At 40.7% G+C, this 17,316-nt stretch overlaps 1 protein-coding gene across 1 annotated transcript in view; it reads left to right on the plus strand.

Moving 5' to 3' along the window:
• Positions 1–16,723, plus strand: part of EP300 (E1A binding protein p300) — a 59,292-nt gene extending 42,569 nt beyond the window's left edge. Inside the window, exons 21-31 of the mRNA XM_071731922.1 lie at positions 1,672–1,728; positions 2,983–3,060; positions 4,137–4,204; positions 5,428–5,578; positions 5,932–6,078; positions 6,497–6,610; positions 8,337–8,502; positions 9,174–9,338; positions 11,114–11,275; positions 11,741–12,022; positions 13,287–16,723. Of these exons, the coding sequence (XP_071588023.1) occupies positions 1,672–1,728; positions 2,983–3,060; positions 4,137–4,204; positions 5,428–5,578; positions 5,932–6,078; positions 6,497–6,610; positions 8,337–8,502; positions 9,174–9,338; positions 11,114–11,275; positions 11,741–12,022; positions 13,287–15,533 (3,637 nt within the window). The 3' untranslated portion in view covers positions 15,534–16,723. The remainder of the gene's footprint in view (positions 1–1,671; positions 1,729–2,982; positions 3,061–4,136; positions 4,205–5,427; positions 5,579–5,931; positions 6,079–6,496; positions 6,611–8,336; positions 8,503–9,173; positions 9,339–11,113; positions 11,276–11,740; positions 12,023–13,286) is intronic.
• The last annotated feature ends 593 nt before the right edge of the window (positions 16,724–17,316 follow it).

The following is a 17,316-nucleotide window of genomic DNA, read 5'->3' on the forward strand; positions in this document are numbered from 1 at the left end:
GAGAGCTAAGCAGTTGCTCTTTGGCCTGTTGAAGACAGCTCTTTGGGGGATGGCATTAGAAGAACACCACAGATAGAAACAGGTGGGGAACTTAAAGTCTGAATCCAGGGGGAGGGTTGTTGAAGTTGGTAATTGGAGAAACTGAGTTAAATTTCACTGGAAGCTGAAGTTGTCTTTACCAGAATGTTACTAAGTACTGGTTCACATGGATTGGAAGCAAAGTCCCGAAGTTTAATTAGTATTGTCCAGTTTTGTAAATATAACATTCAGGTTATGAAGTACTTATATAGGAGAGAAGCAATTATTTATATACATCTAAATCTATGTATGAATAAATAGCAGATAGATTCCTGTTTATTCAAAAAGTTTTGTCTAGCTGCTTAGAGAGTACAGTCTTTTTATAGGCTTAAGTTGGAATGATTTGCCACGAGCCATTCAGTCAGGGTAGAAGGCAGCATAGAGTGCTTTAGATTTTTACATTAGATTTGGAAACACAGATGCTGGATATACTTATTTTTATTTTCAATAATAAAACCAGTCCTTGATCACAAGCAGTGGTAAGGAGGTACTTGCAGCTTCTGGTACTCTTTTTCATAGCTGGTTTAGAAACTGTTGTGTAGTGAAAATGGAGGCTATAGGCTACATATGATGAATAGGTACAGTTTTGAATGTTGTCTCCCCTGCTTACAGGCTTTCCCTTAGGAACTTATTTTACTGGGCCATAGAGATCCTGCTCCCTTCCTCTCTTCCAACAACCTGTAGTTAAAATTAACAAAAAGAAAATAGGAGTGTGTATGCGTTGTCCTGTTTAAAGTTCTGCTCACTATATTATAACAATAGCTTGAGGTAACTGGAAGATTGAACTTTCCTCATTTATCTGATTAGGAGCTTGAAGTGTTCCACAGGTGGCACTGTTTGGAATGAAAAATGAAATAGAAGGATAGGAAGTTTAATGTACCTCATACAAATAGAATTGAGTCTCTGTCATTGCTTCTCAGAGAGGCGTGTACTATCTTATGTTATACAGCACTATGTTCAGGGTAAATTCTCCATTTTTATATTCTTACATGATTGTTTTGGACTCTCTTGAGCCATATTGTTTTTAAAAAATGTGGAACTTCATTGTCTCAAAGATGGAATTTCTAGCCTTGCAAATGCTATAGGAAAGGTAGAGATAGTCTAGAGTATTGGCTGGACTGGAGTTTGGAAGCTTAATTTTATCCTTTGAAATTAATTAGGAGGAAGGCTAGGGGAATCTGAAATTAGATAACCTGCCTTTCTCAGTAATCAAAGATAATTGCAGTTCTCTGCCTTCAGAATATCAGCAAGGCATATCACAGTTCTTTTGCTGTGAAATACTGATCAGACTGGTCTAAACCTTAAATGTCAGCAGGTTTCTCCATTTATCCTGTAGTATGATGGAATAAGGGAGCAATGTGGTCCTCTGCAACCTATTGTTCCAGAAGAGAGAATGTATTCCATGGGCAGGGTTAAGGGTGGCATATACTTTATTTGTCTGTCACTTCATGAAATACAGTTCCTTTCCTTGTAGTGCCAGTGAGTGTTTCAGAACTTTGCTTGCAAGTTTTGTCTTGGTGTATGGATATGTATGATATGGCATGGTGTGTTGACTTGTGTTAAATCTGAGTTTTATTGCCTGTTTCTCCATAGCACGATAAACAAAGAGCAGTTTTCAAAAAGGAAAAATGATACACTGGACCCTGAACTGTAAGTAATGCTGTCATACTTTGAATGATCCTCATTTCAGTATAGTTATTTTGTAAAAGAGATGTTACTTAGTCCTATTCAGCTTCGTTTTTCAATGTTTTCCAAATTTCACGTAGTTCTGTAGCCAGCAGGGGCTGCTTGGTAAGCAGCATATCCAGCATTCTCTGCCAAGAACTCAAACCACCACAGCTGTACTTGAGAAATATGTAATACTGTGTATGGGCCAAAATTATTGTATTCTGTTTTCTTGAATGTGGATTCAGTAGAGGGATCAGTGCAGTCAACTCTGCTTTGAAACGCTGTTGTGACAAATATACAAGTCTCAGAACTGACTTATTTGGCAGGGGCTCTTTTGGTGCTGTTGGCTTTTCTAGTTGTGCTTTACAGGCAGCTGTAGTAGAAGAAAAAGTTGTTGAATTTGAAGCAACTGATTCTTCTACACTTTTCTGGAAGCAGAGCTGTAGACATTCAATAAAGTTAAGATGATTATGACTCAGCTCCTTTTCTTTATATTCCTGAGGGGATTTTTTTTAACCCTCTGTACATGGTCCTACATTATACACCTGTGCTGCTACTCTGCAAATATTGACTTCATTCTCAAATGAATGAGCAAAAAACTATATTTATTCTTCCCACACCATCCTTCTTAGGGCATAAGGGTCAGCCAGTTGTTCTGTTTTACAAGGGCTGTGGGAAGGAGAGAACAGTAACGATTCATAACTTTTCTTTCCCTTTCTTCTACAAAGATACAGCATAACACTAGAATACAAGCCAAAGTTTAAAGTATGTTACCATGTGCTCTCCATACATCACAGCTATTCATTTGGAGTCTCAGACTCTTATAAATAGATACATTCAAAAGGAGTTAGATTGTCCTGATACATGGAAGTAACCTTAGGTATTTGAGAGATATATACACCAGCATCTGTGAAGTAAACCATATCACTTACCTCTCTTCATTAGAGCAACAAGCAGTTTACATATTTTATCCCTAGAGGGACTTCACTTTTAAAAAATAGTTGAAGCAGATGGGAGTCAGTCAAGCAAATAGTAATAATAATGTGTCCCTGCATTGTCTGCCTGGCTTGAGCTGACCAATTCTTAATTCATACAATAGCCTGTTCTCAGTATGGACGTTCCCTCTGTGTTAAGTAAGCTCGAGGGCTTATTTGCTCTAACTCCTTTCTTAAAATATTGCAAGCAAGTAATGATACTACTAACTTTGCTTCCCTTCCCCCTTTTTTCCTTCTACAGATTTGTTGAATGTATAGAATGTGGAAGAAAAATGCATCAGATCTGTGTTCTTCATAATGAAATAATCTGGCCATCTGGGTGAGGAATTTCTCTTTATTAACTAGAGAGTATATGATAAATACTGCATAAACTTCTCTGTATTGGCTATATTTGGGAATCAGTTGCATTCCCACCTGAACATTTTAGAGACTGTATAGGGTAACATCAAATTTAGGCATCATAAAGTGTTGTATGTGTGTGAAGTTGTTTCTAATCTTCAATGTTTCTAACATTCCTGTGTGTGGAAGAGCCTTACATTTCAGCCTTTTGCATTTAAAGATTCTAGTCCTTCGTTAAAAGATGTTTTTAGTTCTGGTAACAAGCTCATACTGAACTATTTTCTGGACAAGTGATACTGCTTTGTCATTGTCAAAAAATGTTGTAACAACTGAAGAATTTACCAGGTGAATTAACTTTTTTTGACCTTGATGATCAGATTAAATCTGAAAAACAATCTAGTTTTACATAGATGCTCCATAGTTTTTGATAAAAATATTGGGGTTTTTTCTGATTGCTTTAAAAACTTCTGAAAAGCCAGTAAATTATATGTAGATGAAGCTCTGTAGGAGTTGAAATGTTCCCTTTCTTGGCAAAAAAGCTATGACTTTTACCATTCTGTTTTCCCATCCACCTTATTGAAGAACAAGGTATTTACATATCCTGTAACGGAGGAATAATGTGCCCATCATTTCATGCTATGGTATATTTGGGTGTTTAGAAAAAAAAACCCAACCTTTTGCTTTATATGTTGAGGTATTTCTTCTTTATCAGAGACAGGAGTTTAGGACTACTTGTTCCAAGAGTGCTTTAAGCTAATATTGTTTGACCTGCCAGTGGAGACCCTTTTTACTGGGGTTGCAGGTGGTGACATGGGTAGTGACATAGGAGATGCACCCTCTGGATCTTAGATCCACCTCTGTAGTTCTGAAAGAGTTGAGCTGTTTCTTCCTGCACTGTTTGTTCTTTGTGCTGTCTTTTGTTTCTAGTTTCACTTGAGGTATTTTTCTAGACCAAGTAAGATCTGGTGAAAGATTTTCTTTCTAGTCATAAGATGCTAAGGAGCTTCGTGGTCTGACTTGGGGTGATTTTTCACTTTCTCCTGTTTTTTGCTTCAGCTTTGTCTGTGATGGCTGCCTAAAGAAAACAGGACGGACCAGGAAAGAGAACAAATTCTCTGCTAAAAGTAAGATTCTGGCACTTGCACCAGTAAATATTAAATGGATTGTTAAGAATGTGGTAGAAGTGGCTTTTGTGCTTGTTTTGCATTTATTTCAGGTTTTGGAGTGAAGGCAAAATACTCATGGTCAGTTTTGAACATCGGTTCTGTGATGTTTGGAATGTCTGCGTGCACAGATGGTGTTATTGGTTAATACTCTGTAGTAGTGTGTTAACTTATTGTTTAGAGCACTGTGAATGCCAGACACACATCCTTTTATCTCAATTGCAGTATTAATAGCGTTGGGGAATAATTGCTCTATGACTGCAGTCTAACTTAAATTTATGATAACATGCTCAAATCACCATGTCTGCTGCTGCACTTAAAAGCATTGATAGAGACAAAGGTTGCATCAGCTGATTTCCTCTTGATCGAGGCAACTGATTTGAAGGCAGTGTAGAAATTTGTGCAGTCATCTCCATCTGTTCTATGGACAAAGTATCTTCTTAGGTTGGTGTACTTCTTACAATAGTGAGTATTTACGTTTCTGCTTAAAAAACATATGAAAAATCCCCAGTCAGCCAATAACATCAAGATTCTAACAAGAATTAGCTGTAATCTTAAGCAGTTACTTTTTTAAGCTCTTTTGGAAAGAGGACGGAGGATATTAAGGACTATAAAATTGTCTTGAAATTTGGGGGCTAGCTTACAGTTCAGTCACAGAAATTCTTGCTCTTAACTGTTTTTATGAAATGGAAAGCAAGCCATTCGATAAATGGTTTCAAAATCTGAGTCTTTTTTCCAAAATTTCTAAAATTAAAACTTCCTAGATTCACCAAGAATACAGGAAGAATACAAGGATTCTTTTAGGGTTTTTTATCAGCTTTTGTTTCTAGCAACCTGGACATATTGCATACTTAATGTAGTATAATGATACTTTACTGAAAGGTGTCAAATTGGAAAAGTGAAAAGCTGACTGGCAGACACAACTCTGCCAGAAGTAATTGACTGTTAAGGCAGATAAAAATTGGCTTGAAATACAGACTCTTCATGTAAATAAAACATAAAAGTGCCTTTATGTGAAAAGCAGCACACCCCACCTAGAAGCATTAGTGTTTAAAGATAAAGGTTTTATTATGGTAGAGTAACGCATGTATTAAGAGTTACTTTTCATTTAACATCTGAATAGAGAAGCTTCTCGTGAACAGTTGAGTTCTGTATATATTTAGAACTCTGTTTTATTCCTGCAGGGTTACCAGCTACAAGACTTGGTACCTTCTTGGAGAACAGAGTCAATGATTTCCTCAGACGTCAGAATCACCCTGAGGCAGGAGAGGTTACAGTTCGAGTGGTACATGCATCTGATAAAACTGTTGAAGTAAAACCAGGAATGAAAGCAAGGTATGTTCTTTCAGTTTCTAATTTTCCTTTCTTTTGGGGAAGGTGGAAGCTTTTTTAATTTTACTCCCATGCTACTATTTTGAAAAATTACCCTGTTGTTTTCAAAACCTCATCGCTGACCTGTTCTTGACAAATAGATATTAGAGCAGCATATTAATTAGTTGTGATAAGAATCATCTTTTTCATAGTAAAAATTGGATGCCTTGTATATAAGTAGTTTGTAAGCATTTAAGTCCAAAATTGCTCTAAAATGACACAGTAGCCCTTATCATTGTTGCCTTTACCTAATGACATGTATTCTTTCATCCATGAATATATTTGGTATTCCCCATTACTCTTTATAATCCACACAGGTTTGTAGACAGCGGGGAGATGGCTGAGTCTTTCCCTTACCGAACAAAAGCGCTTTTTGCCTTTGAGGAGATTGATGGTGTAGACTTGTGCTTCTTTGGGATGCATGTGCAGGAGTATGGCTCAGACTGTCCCCCACCCAATCAAAGGTGAGGAGCTTCATGAAAGTTCATTTTATTTTGGTACTCACTCAGTTGAGTGAACCTTCTGGCATTCTGTATAGAGCTTTCCTGTCACATATGTGAAGACTCAGTGCTGTTAGTTTCTAGAAACAAAGTAGCTTCGGGAGAGAATATCTTGGTTAGAGTCACTTCTTACTGGGTGAGCTGGCTGCAAGGATCACTTGCCAGTATTCTTAAGGAATAATTCACATAGTTTTTAAAGAGATGAGGCTAGAGTATCAAAACAAAGCTGAGTTTGTAAGGTAAATTTAGGGTAAATTTAGATCAGAGGCTTTGAAGGCTGCTGTTGTATTGGCTGCTTCGAATGTACAACACAGAACAAAAATAAAATTGTAGAACTACATTGAAATCTCTGCTTCTCTCATCATGCCTTTTTCTTTTATAGGCGAGTGTATATATCTTACCTTGACAGTGTTCATTTCTTCCGCCCTAAATGCTTGAGGACTGCTGTCTATCATGAGATACTAATTGGATATCTAGAATATGTCAAGAAACTAGGGTAAGTCTGCAACATTTTTCTTTGTGTGGCATTTGTGCTAGGTAGTTCTTAGTGCTAATGAAATTACTACATGATAATGTGCAGGATATGGTGTGTACATATCAACTGGTAATAGAATAACTGTGTATAGTTGAAAAGGAGAAAAGACAAAGGGATTGCAGGCTTTTCAGGAGAGGCCTATGCTTCAAGTATTTTTAGGATTCCCAACTTAAGTAAAACTTCCTTAAGTCTAAGTAAGAAAAGGTTAGCCTTTTTATCTGGACCATAAAATTTTGCTGACCTTTTTGGTAGTGCAGTCCTTGTGTATTGCCACTGCTTTATTCAGGTCATTCCTTTGGGCTGGCAAGTAAGTTCTTACCCATGTTTATTAGGAGAAAGGTAACCATATTCTGTCTGTACTGATTAACAACTCTACAGGGCCAGTAAGAAATCTCCATGGAACAAGTAGTTGAAATTGTGAGAAATTGTAAAGTTCAAAGAGGAAGAGGAGATTGTATTCAGGACAGTGCAAAAGAGAACACAGAGCAACTGAAGAAATCAGAAAAATTAAAATTAAATGACCATGATTACTTAAAGGAGAAAAGACTGTTGTCAAAGTTATCCAGTGTAGCTTGGCAGAGAGTTATTAATAAAGAAATTGTGAGGGACAATGTTTAGAGTAATTGCAAGTGAAAATCTAGGAGAGGGAGAATAGAGGTGAGTGGCACTGTGTTCAGTGCCTCAGTGAGACAGTACATCCTGTAGTACTCCAAAGGCATACGTTGGACTTGCATTGTGTATTTTCTAACCTGAGTCTGTAAAATCACTGCATGGTGCTGAGGCCTCAGTTTTACTTAATGCTGTTTCCCGTGCTAATGGGTAACATCAGGGTGTCATTTCAGGAGAGCAGTATTGGTCACACACAGCATAATCTCTCCCTTCTTAGCCAGAAGGAATGACAACTGGCAGCAGTTCCCAGGGTTTAAGTAGGATTCTGCAGAGCTGTTTCTCAACACAGCAAGGGTGGTTATTTTTCTCTTGATTCTCTTGATTCTTTCTTGATTATTCCTCCTACTGGAGTTCTTTTCAAAAACTAATAGAGAAGAGCTGAAGATGAAGAAATTATCTTTATGGTATTATATTCTCTTCACCTGCAACTTTTTCAAAGCCATCTGTCTTCAGAGTACTTAGATTGTATACCAAATAGCATGGGTTGACAGCAACTGTTTAGTCCCAGGTATAATAGTGAAACCTTTTAAAAGTGATACTCTGAGTTAAAAATCAGAGGTTTTTCAGTAGAAAAGTGAATTGTGTGTTGAAGTAGATTAAGTTTTAAAATGTTGCTAGATAATGAATGACTGCTGTCTCAAGGAAAGAATTGTCTTTTACTGCTGAAATACCCAAGTTTCACCTTTCTCTTATTAGTTGAGAGGTGGCAATTGGAGGTGTATATCAGATGTTTATTTTTATCTAGACTGGAAAATGTGCACACTTTAAATGAACTACTCCACATGTAGATCTGAATCTGTAAAAAAACAGGGAGAAGATGGTAATGCTATCACATAAATTGAGCCAGAATGAGCACTAGAATGAAAATCTTGGGAGACCTGTCATTATTGTCCATTTGGGAACCACAGCCAACTTTGTGGTGCTGCCACCTCGTGGTGGAGAAGAGAGCAAGCTCTGGTGTTAATAGTGAGAGTCCACATGCATTTTTTAAAATTATTTTTGTGTCTAATGATGCTAGGTATACTACTGGACATATCTGGGCATGCCCACCTAGTGAAGGAGATGACTACATCTTCCACTGCCATCCTCCTGACCAAAAGATACCCAAACCCAAACGACTGCAAGAGTGGTACAAAAAGATGCTGGACAAATCTGTGTCGGAGCGAATTGTCCATGATTATAAGGTTTGTTAAGTGTATGTCTATATTGCAGGGGACAGACAAGTGGTGGGGGCTGACCAGTCTTGTCTTGGTTTCTTTCTTGCCTTATGCATTATGCCTGATTCTTGGAGCTTACTGTATTAGTTTTCAGTGAATTGAGTACAAGAATATACCCTCCTCAAAGCAAGTAGCTTCTGAAATTGTTCCAGCAAGGATTTGAAATGGTTCTTTAGAACAAACTAAATTCTTGAAGAACACTGTAAAAGAAAGCAACTCTCTTTTCTTCAAGACTAAGAAAATATATGGAATCTTTAATCTTCCTGTGTTAAATAAAATTGCAGGGTTAGGCTGCTGATGCAGTAAGTATGTAAAATCTCTGGAGTTATCAGGACTTCAGCTAGTATCAACAATACAGTGATTACATTGTCCTGTTTGATAAGTATGTTATTGAAGTCTAGCACATGGTTATGATTTATTTCTTCACAGTGGGAATAGGTGGAATGTATTTGACAAACTGTCTGTAACTAATGCAGTGTTAAATCTGCGCTTAGAATGTGCCCTCATAAAACAAATTGAAATATTAAGCTCTCCTTTATTTCATCTGCTGGTACCTTTTTTTTAATCACTTACTGAAAATGTTGCCTTTAGCATGTGACTTGTAATAGTGGTAACCAAATGTTTTTGCTCTTTTTCAGGATATATTTAAGCAGGCCACGGAAGACCGTCTCACAAGTGCAAAAGAGCTACCTTACTTCGAAGGGGATTTCTGGCCTAATGTTCTAGAGGAGAGCATTAAGGAACTGGAGCAAGAGGAAGAAGAAAGGAAGAGAGAAGAAAACACTAGTAATGAAAGCACAGATGTAAGAATGCTTCTGCTATTTCATGATCTAATGTAAACGTTGTGATTATATATGGCTAATTAAGAAAAAGGGGGTGCCTAGGCATTTTGGTTAACTGGCTTTTTTCACCTTTCTAGCTTCTGTATCATAAATTTCAATTTTGCATTTTATACATGAGAACACTTGGTAAATTAGTTTCACAGTTTTATAAATTTATAAATTGCAAATTAAAATACCACTAAGCTATGTTTGTATGAGCAGTGACTGTTCATAAAACTATAAACCTAATTAATTAACAAAGTCAATTAGATTGAAAGAGCTGCTAATTGAATATTTTGCTGCTGAAATCTAATTATCAATGTTCATGCTGCAACCTCAGCCTGACTTGTAATCTTCTTCCTTAAGCTTTTAGCTTTTGAACAGTGGCTAACTCTTTTCTTTCTGACTTATAAATCTGAGAAAGTTCTGAGAAAGTAATGAGTGCTGTGATTTAGTAGTTTACTCTGTATAGGGTTTTTGTAGAAGGAGCTTTTAAGGCTTAAACACTGCTGCTTTGTGACCTTACTAGATAATAGATTTTGTTGGGATTTAGAATTAATCTTTTTTCCTGAAAGACCTTTGAATCAGAAAAGTTAGGTTTAACATTACAACTAGAATTTGTGTTCTCCTGTGCTTGCTCTTTGCAGTACCTTCTTTCAAGGACTTTGAATAAGCTAAGTGCAAGAGTAACATGGGCATTAGGCAATCTGATAGATTTGCATTGGCTAACCTCTTACTAAGGAAGGTATTATTTGAAGGTTTGTTTTCCACTTGACATAGCTGCAAGTTCCCATCTCTCTGATACACCAGAAACTTGAGAGGTTGGTCAACACTTAGCTGATCCTTCACAGCAGTTGGGCCCCAAAATCTGCAGTGCAGGGAGCTTGCAGCATGTTACTATCTAACCTTTATTATTAAAAACAGTTTTAGCTCTTCATTGGCCCCGTTTCCCTTCTTGAAAATGAGGCAATAATGAACTGTACTCTCACATGAAGTGATAGTAATTCATGTACTCTGGAAATTTCCATGCTCACAAAAGTTTTTTTTTAAGTTTAGCAAAAACACTTATTTGGATAAGAGTTGCTTTTGATCCTTGATCATCACATGCTGTCTGGTTTTGAGGGGCACTTTGAGAAGCACAGAGAGGAATAAACTGTTCGTTGTTAATTGATTTACAATTTGAATTAAGCTGACCTGTTCTGTTAAACTGATGAAGGTATGGCAAGGAGGAAGGTGCATACTAAAAATAGCACCTCTAATGTCTTGAGACGTTAGAACAGCAGCTTCATGTCAAAAATCTGTTTAATGCAGTGTATTAAAACTCTAACAGAGAGCTGTCACAAACTATATCTAGGTGGATCAAGTCTTTCTTACCTCTGCCATATCAGTTGTACCTTTCAGTTACTTCCAGTATTAAGAAGCCATCTGTTGAATCTCTTTTGTGATTCTCACAAGAAGTTCTTCATTGTTCCAACTACAGCAGACAAATTGGTTTCAGTAAATAACATTTCCCTTGCACCTCCTGAGCATTTATGCCTTTATTGCTTTTAGAACTATTCATTCATTGCTGATCTCAGTATCTTCTGGAGTGATTCCAATGGAATTAATTTAATGTTCAGGGGACCCTTGTAAGCATCTTTGGAGTAAGCCATTGTGAAGTGTGTTCTGTCCTGCAGTTACAGAAGATGTGAAAATAATAAAATGCTGATGTAATGTGACTTTAGATACCTGACATAAAATGCCTTTAAAATTAATAGGTGAGCAAGGGAGACAGCAAAAATGCCAAAAAGAAGAACAATAAGAAGACAAGTAAGAACAAGAGCAGCTTGAGTCGTGGCAATAAGAAAAAGCCTGGCATGCCTAATGTTTCCAATGACCTCTCCCAAAAGCTGTATGCCACTATGGAGAAGCACAAGGAGGTAAGACTTGATAGAATTAGAAGTATGTCTTTTACTTGAGTAGACCGGCGTACAGAGTTCTGATACTTCAAATAGAGTTTGATACTTCAAATTTTGTGCCTTGTAAATTATGCAGGTTTGGCTGGGGAGTTGAGTGGCACAAGACAAGTACCAGTAAGTCTGGGTGTTCTTTGCTCCCAGTGCCATGGAGATAAACTGTGCTTGTACAGAACTTACTAACAGTCTAGATTTTCACAACAGTTTTACTATTACTGTTCAGTCCAGTGCTCCTTACCTTTTGTGTTCTTCAGTGCTTCTGAAGAAGTTAAACCTACAGGGCACCCAAAGGTCTGAAGTTTTCCCGTTCTTACAAGAACACCACATCATTCAAGCATTAGTTGGTCCTGGAATTGTAAACCCTTTGTAATAAAGTTTGACCAAAACCTCTTGGTAAGTGCTGGCATATTAAGTCTTTTTACTTTTCAGGTCTTCTTTGTCATCCGTCTCATTGCTGGCCCTGCAGCCAACTCCCTGCCCCCCATTGCTGAGCCTGACCCACTCATTCCATGTGACCTGATGGATGGGCGTGATGCTTTCCTAACCCTTGCTAGAGACAAGCACCTGGAGTTCTCCTCGCTGCGAAGAGCTCAGTGGTCAACCATGTGCATGCTGGTGGAGCTGCATACCCAGAGCCAAGACCGCTTTGTTTACACCTGCAATGAGTGCAAGCATCATGTGGAGACCAGATGGCACTGCACTGTTTGTGAGGTATGCTTGTGCCCCCCTGTCTCTGTGCCCAGAGTGCTCAACTAATTTCTCATCATTAACTGGTGGATAAAGATGCATACAGCTCATCTTCTGGTGCTTCAGAAAGAAAAGGGGGGAAATGTCTTCCATAACAGTCAATGCTACCAGTCTGCTACTTGGTGTGATTTTTGTCTTCTGCTTTAAAGCAGTGAAGAACTAAAATAGTAGAATTTTATTTTTTGTAGTTCATTTAAGGCCCTGCTGCTTACGCAATAGGGAAGTGTAGCAATTGCTTGAGCTGTAATGGTAGGCTGAATTTCTTTCATTTTTTTATTTCTGAAGAGCAATGCATTCTTCTTCCAGCATCAGAAATGTTGCACAAAGGTATTTCTATAAATAATGCTCTCCATTGGTATCTCCATTGATACAGGTTTTGCTGTGTTAGAAGTCATACTCCTATACTTGGATGACTCTTCCACTATCCTCTTGTTTCTCTGTAGAATGCTGCTAACAGCATTCTTGTCTTGGCAGTGCCAGTGCATTTGAAGATCAAGCCCAGTCAATGTTGTGCCCTCCAGAAGCTGGACTAACCAGCTTGCAACTTAATTTCTTAGCCTGCTGGAAGGAAATTACTGTCTTGGATTCAGTTCTGAAAAGCTCTGACTAAAATACGATGCTCTGATTTGCTGGTATATACCAGAAAATAAATTCTGGATTTCCTATGAATAAATGGATCCTGAGGACTTGGATCTTTTTCTTAAATATAAAATATCGAGGCCAAGCTCTTGTGTTGTTGCTTTGACAGAATATAAATGCTGTTCTGTTCTTCTGCCCAGTACACTGTGCTGTTTAACTTGGCTTTCATTCTCCTTTCTTCCTTGAAAATTGGCACCTCCCCTGCCACTCTTGCCCTCTTGAAGCAGCAGCAGATGGGTAGTTATTTGTTCCTTGCCTTTTTCTTCTCCTTTCCTCTCAGGAAAGAAAGGGAATTTTCTGGCCCAGATGAATAACGTGTGACTTCTTAGCTCAGAGCAAACCTGTTTTTCAAGCTATATGTATTTGTGTAGATTTCAGACAACCTTGCGCCCACACGCTTTCCCTGGCTACAGTGTGGATTTATTCCTTCTCCAGTACCTCCACATGGTGCAAGAGACTTAATTTTTCCCTAGAGCAACAATTTGCCTGGAACAGACTGGGGTTGATTTGCTGAGATGGTATGGTATCGTTTCTTTTGTTACATGGAGTTTCAGGAACACTGATAAATTTTCCTCCATTGTCTTTCCAGGATTACGACCTGTGCATCACCTGCTATAACACTAAAAACCATGACCACAAGATGGAAAAATTAGGCCTCGGTCTAGATGATGAGAGCAACAACCAGCAGACTGCAACCACCCAGAGCCCCGGTGATTCCCGACGCCTGAGCATCCAGCGCTGCATCCAGTCTCTGGTCCACGCCTGCCAGTGTCGCAACGCCAACTGCTCACTGCCATCCTGTCAGAAGATGAAACGGGTCGTCCAGCACACCAAAGGCTGCAAACGCAAAACCAACGGAGGGTGCCCCATCTGCAAGCAGCTCATCGCGCTCTGCTGCTACCACGCCAAGCACTGCCAGGAGAACAAGTGCCCGGTGCCCTTCTGCCTCAACATCAAACACAAGCTCCGTCAGCAGCAGCTCCAGCACCGCCTGCAGCAGGCGCAGATGCTCCGAAGGAGGATGGCGAGTATGCAGCGGACCGGCGTGGTGGGCCAGCAGCAGGGTTTGCCCTCGCCCACCCCAGCCACCCCGACGACTCCAACGGGCCAGCAGCCTGCGACACCACAAACGCCACAACCTCAGCCTCCGCCCCAGCCTGCCACGCAGCCTCAACCAGCGCCTCCCAACAGTATGCCACCCTACACCATGCCAAGAACTCAGCCCCCCGGCGCTGTGTCCCAGGGCAAGGCAGGTGGCCAGGTGACTCCCCCAACTCCGCCCCAGCCGCCTCAACCACCCGTTCAGGGTCCTCCTCCAGCAGCAGTGGAAATGGCCATGCAGATCCAGCGGGCGGCGGAGACCCAGCGTCAGATGGCACAGGTTCAGATCTTCCAAAGACCGATTCAGCACCAGATGCCCCAGATGCCTCCGATGGGAATGAATCCTCCACAGATCGGCAGAGGTCCTGGTGGTCATATAGATCAAGGAATGGGGCCGGCAGGAATGCAGCAGCAGCCACCGTGGGTGCAGGGGGGCTTACCCCAAGCTCAGCTGCAGCCCGGAATGCAGAGGCCATCCATGATGTCAGTAGCCCAGCCTGGTCAGCCAATGAATATGGCACCTCAGCCAGGGATGGGTCAGGTGCCTGGCGCTGCTCAGCCCAAACAACCACCCCTGCCCCAGGCAGCCTTACAAAACCTGCTGCGGACTCTCAGGTCTCCCAGCTCACCCATGCAGCAGCAGCAGGTGCTTAACATCCTTCACTCCAATCCTCAGCTGCTGGCCGCTTTCATCAAGCAGCGGGCGGCCAAATACGCGGGGTCCCAGAACCCCCAGGGGATGGGGGGTCAGCCTGGCATGCCCCAGGGTCAGCCGGGGCTCCAGCCGCAGCAGACCATGCAAGGGCAGCAAGGAGGGGTGCACCCCAACCCAGCCATGCAGAACATGAACCCCATGCAAGCGGGAGTGCAGAGGCCCAGCATGCCCCAGCAGCAGCCCCAGCAGCAGCCGCAGCAGGCCATGGCTGGGATGAATCCTCAGGCGCAGCAGATGAATATGAATCACTCGGGGATGGCTCCCCAGTTCCGAGACCTCCTGATGAGACGGCACCAGATGATGGAGCAGCAGCGCCACCAGCAGCAGCAGCAGCAGCAGGGAGCAGGACCAGCACTGGGGCCAGGGATGGCCAACCACAACCAGTTTCAGCAGCCCCAGGGCGTCGGCTATCCCCAACAGCAGCAGCAGCAGCAGCAACAGCAGCAGCGAATGCAGCATCACATGCAGCAGATGCAGCAAGGAAACATGGGACAAATAAGCCAGCTTCCACAGGCCATGAGTGCAGAGACAGGAGCCAGTTTGCAGCAGGCTTTCCAGCAGAGGCTCCTTCAGCAGCAGATGGGGTCCCCAGCTCAGCCCAATCCTATGAGCCCCCAGCAGCACATGCTCCCCAATCAGGCCCAGTCCCCACACTTACAAGGCCAGCAGCTCCCTTCATCACTCACCAATCAAGTGCGTTCTCCGCAGCCTGTACCCTCGCCGCGGCCCCAATCCCAGCCCCCCCATTCCAGCCCCTCCCCCCGGATGCAACCTCAGCCTTCTCCACACCACGTCTCCCCTCAGACCAGCTCCCCACATCCAGGACTGGTAACTGCCCAGGTGAACCCCATGGATCAAGGGCACTTTGCCAGCCCGGACCAGAGTGCAATGCTTTCCCAGCTCGCTAGCAATCCCGGCATGGCAGGCCTCCATGGTACAAGCGCCACGGAACTGGGACTCAGCTCCGAGAACTCAGACTTGAATTCAAATCTTTCACAGAATACACTAGACATACACTAGACACGTTGTAGCATTTTGGGAGCAAAAAAAAAAAAAAAAAAAAAAATTAAAAAAAAAAAAGAAAAAAAAACTTATTTTCTCAAGACTTTTTGTACTGAAGACGAATTTTTTTGAATCTTTCTTAGCTAAAACAACATTTTTCCCTGGAACACATCTGAACTCTGCAGCAGTAGTTTGTGGTTTTTGAAAACAAACCAACAACGAACCTGAGGGACAGTAGAGTACAAAGAATATATTTTTGTTATGGCTGGAATCATAACCAGTCCTTTTTCTTGGTTTTTTTTTTTTTTTCCTCGTGTGTGTTGGGGAGGTCAGGAGAATAGGGTGGTCTTTTGGCTGTCCACCAAAGGATGCCCTGCTCATGCCTCCAATAGGTTTTATTTTTTTTTAAATTAATGAAAATATGTAATATTGATAGTTATTATTTACTGAGGCAGATGGTAAACATTTTCCCTATTCTGGTTTTTCTTCATGTCACTGCAAAAAAGAAACACAACAAAAACAAAACAAAAAAAGAAAACCACAGGAGAACCTTTTCCTAAAACCGGAGGACAAAAGGGGTTAATGTTGCTTTAAAAATACATTACATATATAAATATATATATATAAAAATAAATACCAATCTTTTCCTCTTTGGATGGAAATATGTCAATTCTTTGAAAAATGTAAAAATATTAAATAACTCGGTCCCCTCCTGAAGTCTACTTTTGTCCTCCATTAATTTTTCTATACAAGAGTCTGAGCTTAAAAAAACTTCAAGTATTAAAATAATTTGTACATGTAGAGAGAAGACAACATTTTTGCAAATACACAGGGGCAGCTGCCAAATGGATGTAGTATATATATTGTGGTTTCTGTTTTCTTGAAAGAATTTTTTTCGTTATTTTTACATCTAACAAAGGAAAAAATAAAAAAGAGGGTAAGAAACAATTCCAGAGGGATGATTTTAACCTGAGAAAAAGTCCCTGGGGTTTCTTCTTTATGCTTGCTTTCTTTCTCTCTCCCATGCCCCTTCCCCACCCTCTTCCACTTTCTGTAAAACTTGAAAATAGAAAGCAAAAAACCCTCAAATGTTGTAAATCATGCAATTAAAGTTGATTACTTATAAATATGAACTTTCGATCACTGTATAGACTGTTAAAAATTGATTTCTTATTACCTATTGTTAAATAAACTGTGTGAGACAGACAGCCTGTTTTTAATGTTTCGCTTCTCTCCCACATGTGTTGCTTGTTCTTAAAATGGTGGGGGTAGCAGAAGAGATGCTGCCTTGTTCAGATGTTTGCTATTTAGACATCGGAGAGCTATTTAATGTATATGACTGTTTTAAAATGCAAATCTCTAATAAGGGACGTGGAGTAATCACTAGTCTCTTAAATGGACATTTTTGGTACAACTCTGCATTCTCATTTTTTCCCAGCGTGTATCTTACCAAAGAAGTGAGGTCTGACCTCAGCAGTTGTGCCAGTCAGCCGTACCCCAGCCTGGGAGCAGCTGATCTTCAAAGGACCTATTTTGCATTTTGAAATGAGAACTATTGTTTGGATATGTGATATTAAAAGATCCTATTTCACTTGGAATATATATTGTACACCTTTTGGCACCAAAGTGTGAGCGTGAGGTAAGCCTGCGTGGACGTCCCTTAGGCGCCGCACTGAGGTGGTGTGTGGGTGCCCTGTCACGTTGTGTAGCATCTGGTGATCTGCCAGATGTAGGGCATGTGTGGTCATATGTTATATATATTTTGGGGGTTTCCTGAACAGAAATGCTTCAGCAGTGGAGC

Source organism: Heliangelus exortis, chromosome 1, assembly GCF_036169615.1.
Source record: "Heliangelus exortis chromosome 1, bHelExo1.hap1, whole genome shotgun sequence".
Classification (NCBI taxonomy): domain Eukaryota; kingdom Metazoa; phylum Chordata; class Aves; order Apodiformes; family Trochilidae; genus Heliangelus; species Heliangelus exortis.